The following is an 11,659-nucleotide window of genomic DNA, read 5'->3' on the forward strand; positions in this document are numbered from 1 at the left end:
TTTGGCCGTATTTCGATGGGGGCAAAATGCAAGAATGTGCATTAGGTGCACATAAAAGAAGCTCAGGTAGTCAAAATTAATATGGAGTTCCACACTACTGCATGCCTCATAATCAAATCGTGGCTTTGGCACCCCCCCCCCCCCCCCCCCCCCTAAAAAAAAGCGCAAGCGGAGCCGGCGAATGTGGGCAGAACCCTACGCGATGGCGCTATAGGGCCTGGAATACTACAGAATACATTGATTGCAAACGTGGTTAGGTCTGTATGCTGTAGCTGTGATGGAAAGCGTGCGAGAGCGAGTCGTGAATAACGGTGGCTTGATGCATGGTGCCTTCTCGCGCGCGCAATATATCTATTCCCAATTCGAAGCAAGTGCAGGTCGGCGCAGGCCTGGCGGAATACCTGCAATTAACGACAATTTTGTGCAGCATGTAGCAGGATTTCCTTCACGGTGCAGTTTGGCGCAACACTTCCATCACTGCGAGCGTGAAAGCCCGTGAATACACGCAACTTGCCTTGAATGGCCAGTCGTGCAGTGTGTGTGTGTGTGTGTGTGTGTGTGTGTGTGTGTGTATATATATATATATATATAATGAACGAGAAGAAAGGAATTCAAAGGCCAGATTTTTGTGTCATATTGTAAGAAGCCAACAGACACGATAAATAGTATATGAGAAATTACATGTACTTATTAACTGAATTAAAGAAATGATTAATGAAATAAAAGTGGATGAAACAAAAGTCGCAGTTTCACCCGAAATGCGAAGCATCGATTGCGATAGCAAATTAGTGGACAGCTAGCTATAAGAAGTAAGAACAGATTTATCGGCTGTATAAACTTGTAAACATAGGCATACTAACTAAATTAACAAGCATGGTGTCGCGCACACAAGCCAACATGAACACATCTCACTCGATGACCGCGGAAACTCGCTGTCAAAACGCTGCAGTGAGGAAATGTGGCAGCAGCAGTGAGTGAATTGACCTTCGCGGAGCCGCTCCCATCAACCCGAACTAATTCGCGAAAACACAGCGCAGCACGGAGTCTGTGCCCGTCGCAGATGGTGTCCAAGACACAATGGCCTGGCCGGAGGCGCGCAGCCGCCCGGGCCGCCCGGAGTAGAATGCGCACCCTTCTCTATCCTCCCTCGAAGCCTTGCATGCGACGGAAGGCGGCGTGATAGATTGAGCCGCGATTGCCGGCTCACCCTTGCACACTTTCACTCACACATTGAGCATATGGCGTGCGGTGACGACTTTATCGCCCTTGGACTTTATATGCAACTTCATGGCGACGCTGATGGTGGAAATGCACCTGGGCTGTCCATATAACTGTTATCGCAACAGAACAAATGGCCGTAGGTGGGGTACAAACACACGTCCTCGCATTACGCGTGCGATACTCTTACCAATTAAGCTACCGCGACGCCCTTTTTCCATCCACTTTCTAGGGTATTTATGTTTTATCTACTAGAACTAAACCTGGGAGTGTTAGCCAAGTGCCACACCTCACGGCCTTGACGGCAGATGTGGAACATCCTTTTTTGTCACAGCCGTCACATATACATGATTTTTTTGAAAATTTTAGGTTTAAAGATAGACAATCATTGAAACCAAAGAATTTCAACAAGAAACAGAACACAGCAAGACCGAATTTGTTTCAATAAGTAGGATTAGTCATTCAACTTGTCATTCTAAGTATGCGTTTGTGCTTTTGCCAAAGTTGTGTAGAATGTTCAGCTGCAGTGGCATTTAGAAAAGGCAACAATAAGTATGCTCTATTTAGATGTGCTCCATGAAAGATCCTATATTTGCTGTGATATAGCGATTAGTAGGCCATGGCTCCAGTCTTCTGCAAATGAACTGCTGTTTTAGTAGTCCAGTGCGACCCAGAGAAGGGACAAATTGCACATCCCGATCAACAGCGCACCCACATGCCAGCGGATCCAACACAACGACGTGCACTTTCATATGGCACTGTTGATGTTTTATAGGGCTCCGAGTAGCCTTACAGAAATTTGTAGGCTGTTTTTCTTGCTTGGTGCAGGATGCAATGTGGAGAACGCAAGCTATGGGCTGACTATATGTGCAGAAAGAACAGCGCTAGTAAAAGCAGTGTCAGAAGGTCACAGGACCTTCAAAGCAATAGCTGTTGCATCGTAAGTGCTTCTTCATTCTTTTGCTTGATTGCACAAAACCTCTCATTTTTTCTCCCAACTGCAAGTGGTTCTTGTGAGAATAGCTTCAATTGCTTTGTATGAAAAGCAGTCAAAAGTCCAGGAGAGTTATAAAAATTTGCAGGGTTAAGTTTTAAGCAGCAGGGCTGTTATTCATGCATATTTTTCTTGAATGTGCTTAATGTGAGCAGCTTGCAACATTTACTAGTGGCAGTTGAAATGCTTGCTCATCAACACCGCTACACTGAAATGTTGGTAGGGGCATTGGCTGATAAATTTTTGTGATTATTGTCTGCCATTTGTTCAAATAAATGCAAAAATATATATATTATTTGAAGTTAGTGCAACTTCAATAAAAACTGAATTTATAGCAAATAATATAGCAGATCTAGTTAGAGAAAAACATTTTTGTATGCTAAGGGTGGCGAGCAGATTTAATGGCATGTGTAATGGCTGAACGATCGCAGAAGTTGCTAAACACAATGTGCAACTAGGAAAACTTTCATGTGTGTCAAAATCTTGGTGTGTGCTCAGTGATGTCTTTCATTTAGGAACATGAATGATCTTACAATGCCTTGTGGAGCATGCCGACAGTTCATTATAGAGGTGAGTGTCACTGATGCCATACATATGTGATCCTTTTACTATAAAATCTGTCAGTGCTTTGACCAATGCTGACATTGTTTACACCTCCACCAACTCGCTCAGCACTGTGAAGCAGCTCAGGTAAGGTGGCAAAGCAGTGTAAGAAGAACATACTGCACAGGTCTTCCCAATTCTCTGTTCGAGTCCAGTCGATCCAGGAACATGTTTAAGACCACTATAATTACTCAGCCAACTAAATCATTCCCTCTCGTTCTTCACCTGACACCCTGCCCATTTCCTTTGTCTCTGAAACCCACTTGAGCTTAAAATGCCTGAAAACCTTACACATTTTTAAATGCTTCTTGCACTAGAAGACGCGAACAGAGAAAGGGGGTACGAAGATGAAGCGCTTCGTGTGTCCTATAGTCCATCTTTGTCCACGTCTTCTAGCGCAAGACAAAAACCATGCATAATGCATATGGAAATGCATAAGCAACTTGCCCAAATCACCAATTTGACTAAAAAACTGAACTCCCCTGGGACAAACACTCCAATTCTCCAGTGTGCCTGCTTCATTCCCTGTAATCTCACTCAGGTAGTAGAAGCCTCTTCACAAACTTCTCTTTGCAAGGGCAAGCATGATGGCAATATTATCACTTTCTCCTATTGCATGCAAGAAAGAGCAATGAGAACATAATGACCGATTAAAGCGCAGTTTAAGTTCCCAAATTATGTCTTACGAACTAGCCTCCCAACACTCCCTCCTCCGCTTTCTTTCTCGTGCTGTCTTCGCTATCATTCTTTCATCCTCCGCTGCACTTTGTGTTCGCTCTTTTTTCATCCCTGGGTGGTGGAACACGTCTCGTGTGGCATTCCGCTTTGCTCCTTGTGCTTCCACTGAACCTTCCTCCTCCACTTTCCTCTTCGGCCTCTGTTCGCTATCACCGGCTTTTCTATGGTCTTTCAACCTTTGCTGCACTCCACTCGTTCGTTTTGCCAGTTACACCGAGGCCAACGCTCAACGCAGGATCGCGCACCTGGATACGCAGCTATGACGTTGTGCAATCGACTCTCAGTGAAGCAGATTTATATCATGCAAGAGAGTGAATTTTCTTTCCTTTTTGTGCTGATATAACAGCTCTAAACTATAACAATTACGTTTATAGATATCGAACCATTCTGAAACACTGTCAGTAACAAAGTACGAAGTGGTGTCTGCCAAGGCGTCTATGAGCGAGCCCAGTAACTGCGTGCACTGTTGTGTGTTCCTTGTGCATGCAAAGCGCCATTTCTTGCGAGTATGGCAGGTGTAGATGCGAGCTTGCGTGCGTTCGCAGAATGTTGCGAGCCCTCAAATGTCATGTGTGTCTACGAACGTCAATAGAGAGTTTTAGTTTAGGGGACGCAAGGCATTGGGACCTCTAGCGCTTGGGTGCGTTTGCATATGCAAGCAGAAACATGTTATATGTTAGCGGCCCCAAACGCAAGCCGCACTGAGGTTGCATGCGCTCGCAGCGCCATTAGCGTCTGATCGTTGCTACATTATCATTATTCAAAATTTGAAATCAAGCATATGAAGTACATTAAGCTACTTTCATTAAAAGCAGTTAATACGTATAAAAATGATGTCTGTCGATACTAGGCAAGAGATTTACAAGATTATCTACGCGCCTAAGTTACGACTGAGGCTGAGCCGAAGCAATCCAAACATACGTTTGGTAAACTGTAGTTGGGCGTCTCGCGCAGCATAATTCGTTGAGGTCTGTGTTTTGTTTATTTAGAGTCTCCTGCAAAATTTGACATGCCGCCGTTGCGGCGACAGCATGCCGGTGTGCTCTGCAGCCAGCTTCTTTACTATGTCGGCCGTGAAATGCACACATGCACATGTTCTCACCGGTGCAGCCATGTTCTATGTCTGTGTGGAGGGATGTGCGGCTTGTCTCGGTTGGTCTCGCTTTTCGTAAGTTCTCGTACACAGTGAGAGTCACGTGGGTAACGTGACGTCCTAGGGGCAGCAATGTTTTTGGCCACCCCAGCAACCCAAGGACACAAGTAGGCATAGTGGTCTGCTCATGCGCAGTACTATCGCCCCTAGTTCTTGCGTACACAAGCCGCTTGTGTCCCCTAAACTAAAACTCTCTAATAACGTGACCACTGTTTTGTGCGTTCTCAAATATGGCGGCCGTGAATAGCCATCTCGTGGATTTGCTTTCAACTGCGAGGCGGTTTGTCGGCTTTCCGAGTGTCAGGCGGCTGCTGCGTTGGCAGCGATTAGGCCTAATGGTCTAGGCAGTGTGGCCTAAGTTGTAGCAGTGATGAAAATTTGCCGTGGGCCGATGTGGTAACAGGCTGAAAACCACTCATGCGGGTTAGATTGACGGCTGTTGAAACGGCGTCAAGTCCGAAGCCGCGTATACAATGCAATCTGCATGCCTATCGCTGGCTAATCAGCCTGATTTTCGCACTTTATGAAACACGCGATGCTTTCGCTGCCGTTCCCGTTGTCGACCTGGACAAACCTTGTACCGACAGAGGTGGCACTGGCCAATACGATGCTGTTATGTGAATTGCGGCATTTGGGCGCTGTGTGGGATCCCCGCTTCAGGCCGACATCGGGGAAAGCCCACAGTGGGCTGGCTGTGCCCGGCGCCCTCGGTGCCCCTTTTGCACCAAAAATGGAGTGAAATTTTAGCTTGGGCGGCATCGAGCATGAGGTGCTCAACGGCACACGCGACCTGTGCTGCTGCACGGGTCTCTACACTGAATATATCGAACATTAGAAAAATGAAATAAAGATTTTATTCGTGAATCGAATTGTTTGAACACTTGCTATTCGCCTCAATTTGGTGATATTTGACATTCACACATCCCTAAAAGGCTAACATATACCTAATACATCACACATTGTTGTATGCCCGGAAGTATGAGAATTATCATTGCAGAATATGTCAAATGTTGCTATAGGTGTCCGTAAACTGTTAGTTAATAATAAATGTTGTGTTATTGTCATTGCGTTTTACATTGATTGCACTGTTGTACTTTTGCTATGCTGTTTGTTTAGTTACCGAATTTACTCGAATGTAACACAAACACAATTGTAAGACAAGTGTCCTTTTCAGTCCAGAAAATAGAAAAAACTGCGAATTTAACGTGAGATGAACAGAAAGAGAAATGGTACCTTTACACAAGGAATCAATGCGGAAAGTAGTTTTCACTTGTCATCGTCGTCTGAGAAGGAGACGGATCTTTCGTTGGGTGGTATTCTCGGGCGACCACATTAGGAGAATTAGCGAAAATTCGCGTGCCACAGCACCGCAAGCGTCCTGACAAGTGGTTCTGGCACTGTGCCAAGATCATTATCAGTGCCAAGAGCGCTGTCGGCCGTACACTTTAAGGTGTTCGATGCCGAAGTCTAGCTAAAGCCAAACTATTTCCGAAAGTAATTGCCCGAGAATCAAGTCATCCGTGCTGTTGAGCTCGGTTCAGATTAAGTACTTCTTAAAAGACTGCAAAACCATTTCATTTGGGGACAGTAACAGGTCACTGCATGGCCTTTCCGACCGGCCAAGCATTTACAAAAGGGCTCTCATCTGAGAATCGTCAACTCATTGACGCCGAACCGCAGTGGAGTTTCCCAGCTCCTCGGCCATCCAACTTACTCGTCTCTCGATGCACCCATCATACCGAACGAGCTGCGTCGCCATAACATTGCAAATGAACATTGCCGAAAGGTAATGTAACACCAGTCACAAGCATAATAAAAATACCATCGATTCTAACAAAAAAGTTTTGACTTCGGTTGACTTATCTGTGGCTGGAGTCGAGATGTAAAGCTGCAGGTTGCCGACACAACATTCAAATCCGTGGATTTTAGAGTACTTGTTTAAAATAGTAAATTTTGCCATTATTTGAACGTAACACGAGGGTCGAGTTCAATAAATGAAAATCATGAAAAAAACTCTTGTTACAATCGAGTAAATTCGGTACCTACTGCTGCTGTATCTTTTGTCGTAAATTGTCGCCAATGCTTGTTTATGATGGGAGGGTGGGCGTACGCCAGGTGTTTATAACCCCCTTTATCCTCCTCTCCCTTGGTTTACCAAGCTCATGCGCTTGAAAACTGAAATAAATCAAATCAAATACAAAAGTGTGACATTTGGGTGCATCAAGCAGTTAACTTTCTTTTGCCATGTCTCTACTTGTACATGCTGCTAATTTTCCTTTTCTGTTCTCTGTGACAGTTCGGCAAAAACATTGTTGTGCACTCTGCTGCTGCTGATGGGAGGGTTTCGTCAAAAAGAGCCGATGAACTGCTACCGTTGTCATTTGGAGCTTCGGACTTGCCTCCAAAGTGACATCGTTCCAATGGCAGTGCACTTTTCATGGATTTAAAACAATCAAGTCATCTGAAACTGCTGCTCAGGTGTAAACTGTCATGAAATTAAAAGTCACCTGCCTTCACTGTTTTTCCTGACAAGTATGTGCATATTTTAAAATCTGTGATTCTTTAAAGAAAGTATTCCTCATTGCACAGGAGGAAAATGTTAGCTTTACTCCTGTGCAGCTCATTTTATGCTGCACTGAATATTGTTAAAGCAGACAGGCTGGCAACTTGGACGACTTTGCATCACGCAACATCGTGTTTCTCATGTTGCAGGCATGACTGCATTAAATTTTGTGTGTGTGTGTGTGCGCATATATCACAGAGTAGTGAGCAAATATCAAACTTGCAAAAGGAACTTACAAAAGGGTAACTCCACATTGGAATGCACTTGCTTCCATGTACAGTCAACTTCCATTAATTCCACCCTGACGGGACCGACCAGACTGATCGAATTATCCGGCGGGTCAAATTAAACAAGATGCCGAAAGAAACGTCTAAACACACATCCACTTCATTTGTCAGTATTTGCTCAATTCTAACATGCCCCCGAATCAAATGAGCGCGCGCTTTCGGTGTGACCAAAATAGGAAACTAAGTAGAGATAACATTAAAGCTTCTAAACTAAGAAATATAACGTGCACCCAATTTTATAGCAAGAAAAATGGGCAAGGGTCTAATGTGTTCCACAGTGGTGGCCATTTACTAATCCAGCTCCGCTGCAATACAGCTTTGTCATGCGGCAAAGCAAGCAAATGCGGTTTTAGGCTTTACTTTCTCATTAAAAAAAAAGGTGCTTGTGAATCAGATAAATGCCACAATCATACAGTACGAGCTACCGTTAATGCCTGAAAATCTTCTTAGGGCAGGTCAAAAATAGGCGTTTTCGATGGGTGCGTAGGTTTATTCAACGCATTTACTGTCCCCTAAGCTGAGACAGACACTGCCAGTAAAGGGGTCGCTATTGGGCTCACCGTAGGGGACAGGTGCATGCATGGTGACTAGTCAGGTTTGAATTATTGGGCAATCTTAGGACCAAAATAACAAACATTCGGGCCCATGGAAATTCATGGGTGCCGGAAAAAAAAAACCGAATTAACCAGAGTCGAATTAAAGAGTATACTGTATGAGGCTGCATACAACTGCAAACGGGCTGTAAGTGCTCGAAAAGCAGATGTTTTCGAAGATTTGACCAAAGCACCATACAGAAATTACAAGCTTCACGTAGTCTGATTCAAGGGTATGATCGTTACAAAAATGTGTTGACTGCTTTTATGGACAAACGTTTCGGTTTTGAGTAAGGAGCATCAGGCTAAATCGCTTTTTGGATTAGAGCAGGAACAGAGGATGACGAAGTAGTAGTTTGGCATAAGACTAGCTTGCTTTTGAAAGCACTGTTGGAGAAGAAAGAGCAATGCAGGATTCTCAGCTGCAATGGTATCACACATGTAATGTACAGTCGCGTACAGATTAAAATGGACCATGGTTTAGGCGGCCGGAGCGGCGGCCGGAGCGGTGGCCTGGCCACACCGTGCTGCTGCTATCTCACTTCGTGCGCTCCTGTCGAGGGTGCCCCCGAGTGACGTCAAACGTCGCCCTCACACCCTCTCTTTCGTGGTGGTGCTAATCACACTTGATGAATTTATTGTGTTGTTCGGCTGCTCTAGATTGTTAGCATTCACTTAGCGTTCTTTAATCGTAGTGAGCAGCGCGAGATGACGCCGCTGCAGCTGCAACGTTTGATACACTGTCAGAACGGGTTGTTGCGGGCACAATTGTTCTGTGAGCCCAGCTCGTGCTGCTCGCTATGATTAAAGAGCGCTAAGCAGATGCTAATGATTTGGAGAGCAGACGTCTTGACACCAGGCACCTTTTCCCCTTGTTGGTACTACTGGTACACATTTTTTAACTGAAGCCATTGTGTCCGCGACTGCAAATCGCCGAGAGAAAAAAGAAAAATGGTCCTCGTTCCTTCACAGTGCAGCGGTTTGATAGCCTGTAGCGATCTGCTACTGCGTGACAGCGCAAAGCGCTGAACAGGGTGTCTACCAAGCTGACAATTCCAAATTCCCTGAGTTCTCCAGGTTTTCCCTGAGTGCCTTTGCAAAATTCCCTGAGTGATGCAGAACTATGTTTTATGTCAAGATGGGCTGAAACCATATCGCCAGATGCTGTCACTCTCTAGTAAGCATATAGAGTCGGACATTCCCTAATACGAATAAAAAGGAGATGCATACAGAAGCAAATATTTTCGAAGATGAGCTATTTATCCCAACTGATAGCAAGTTCAGTGGTATGAGGCCCAAACTTTGCCACAATTGCGATTCTCTCTGAACAGCTTGTAAGTCAACTTCAACTGTCTTGACATACTCAACCTGCGCACGTCGCCTCAGTGTTGTGTTTCACTGCTTTAAAGAATTTATTTTGGTTTGGATGAGAGACGCCTGCATCAGCCAACATTTTGTTTTTTGAGCCCAAGCTCCTTCAACACGGCGACAGCACGTTTCCTTTCCCGTTCATTCCTCAGTGCGTAGGCCCTTCCACCACTCATTTGCCCCATGGACCATTTGAAACCTCTTCTTGGTCAGTTGCACAGTCTACGTATGATTTTTCTAACTCCCTAGAGGCCGCAAAAACGACAGAAAAATTGGCCAGTTGGAAAAAAAAATGCATGTCATTCACTGCCCTTAAGGGCTCAAACCGCCACAGGCACATTCGAAAACGCTCTGAAGGCCTGTCGGTACATGTATTAGGCATATCGATGCTCGTACTGTGACAGGAAATACCGGGTGCATGCGTGTATAATTAAGGAATGCATACTGTGTCCCGTGGCATGGCCCCTTCCCACACTCATGTTTCACTGCAATACTTTTGCGTATGCCTCAATAAGTAACATTTCTGTACAGAGGCGAAGCTGACTTTGGGGAACCGGCATTATGCAACGCTATGTGCTTTCCAAGCTTCTAAGCCAATCGCGAGGACCACAAAGTGGAGTGCGTGCCATTGCTGACAGCGGCAAATTCTTTTGATAAAAAACATGGCACCCAACGGCAAGAAGCTTCATTACGAATGTCGAAGCAGCTAGGCCTGGCGTTGCCGCAGTGGTGGCTACAGCTGTCAGTGGATCTGCGTGCGAGAGTACCGGTTCGAGGTGGCGAGGTAATCAAAATGGCAGCGGTGGTGGCTTTGATTAATGCCGTTTGGGCCTGCGGTCACGGCAAAACGGCTGGAAAATCGGACGGCTAAGAGCTCTTGCGTCCGAAATTTCAGACATTCTTTTACTCTGACTCTATGAGGTACGTGGTGGTGCCGCGAAGCTGTCTAAATTATCGGGAATCTAGAAAGTTGGTCGTTGACTGTACACTGGCAACTTCTCCAGCCGACAACAGGGCATCAAACACGATTCATTACGACTCCTGTGTGTTACTCGAGCAAGCATTACCGTTCGACCCTTTCAATAAAATTACAGCAACTTTTCCCTGATATAGAGGCACTAATTCCCTGAGTTTTCCCTGAGTTTTTCCAGACTACTCAAGATCCCTAAGAATTCCCGGTTTTCCCGGTTGGTAGACACCCTGGCTGAAGTACTGGCGATTCAGGCGCCCCTTCGTCCCGACCATCAGCGGCGGCGCAGCCGAATGCGGCACTAGAAATTTATCAAGCATGACAAGCACCAGTGTGAGAGCGAGGGTTTGAGGGTGAAGTTTGAGGTCACTCGGGACACTCTTGACGTGAACGTCCGAGGCAAGATAGCAGCGCTGCGGTGTGGCCCCGCAGCTGCTTCAGCTGCCTAAGCCGTGGTCCATTTCAATCTGTCTGCGACTGTACAGTAAATGTAATGCACAACTCTAGTTTACATCTGAAGAAAACCGTCTGTACAAAATATACACAAAGCCATACGTGGCTTGGGGTGAAGCTCACTTCCATTGTCCTGTCTGGCATGGCCCACTTAATGCTCAGAAAGCTTCCACAAGATATTTTTTTCTTTTCATTTAATATCCTTATTCAGAGTGTATACTATTGCACAACTTGATAAAAAACAAACATTTCTTTCGGATAATTCTATGTCTCGTCCTTGAAGGGTTAATGTTCAATCTAACCACCAGGTGCCTTTAGTGAGCAGGTTATGCTAGCTTTTTATTGAACTTCAAACAAGGTAGCTTTTTGTGTCATCAGTAATGCTGCTGCAAGCATTATTAGATGTTATGTGCTTCTGGATCACACATATTTTCTTCCACGTTCCCCTAAAAATGTAACAACGGTGTTATACCGTATCTGCAAATCATCAAATACTGTCTCAAATGTAAGAAATCTTGCTAATCACGTCGTAATTTAACAGAAAATGGAATGAAATAACAGTACTTGTTTGGCATAAATTTCAAGAAACCTCAAGTGGGCATAATGTGGTGTGCCTTATGCACCTTGCTCCTGAGCAAAGCAACTCAGTTGACTGGACCTAGCTGTTCGTATACCGGGACATTGTATCAAATATAACAAAAACATGTGCGCTTGCGCAG

The 11,659-nt window shown here is 45.1% G+C and overlaps 1 protein-coding gene across 5 annotated transcripts in view; it reads left to right on the top strand.

Annotated features, from left to right (window-relative positions):
- LOC126520610 (cytidine deaminase-like) overlaps window positions 1-7,238 on the top strand; it is a 38,945-nt gene extending 31,707 nt beyond the window's left edge. For all 5 annotated transcript variants that reach the window (XM_050169407.2, XM_050169406.3, XM_055065647.2 and 2 more), the window contains 3 exons: window positions 2,047-2,158; window positions 2,728-2,782; window positions 7,003-7,238. In XM_050169407.2, coding sequence (XP_050025364.1) covers window positions 2,047-2,158; window positions 2,728-2,782; window positions 7,003-7,116 — 281 coding nt within the window. In that variant the 3' untranslated portion in view covers window positions 7,117-7,238. The remainder of the gene's footprint in view (window positions 1-2,046; window positions 2,159-2,727; window positions 2,783-7,002) is intronic.
- The last annotated feature ends 4,421 nt before the right edge of the window (window positions 7,239-11,659 follow it).

This window comes from Dermacentor andersoni, chromosome 3 (assembly GCF_023375885.2).
Source record: "Dermacentor andersoni chromosome 3, qqDerAnde1_hic_scaffold, whole genome shotgun sequence".
Taxonomy (NCBI): Eukaryota; Metazoa; Arthropoda; class Arachnida; order Ixodida; family Ixodidae; genus Dermacentor; species Dermacentor andersoni.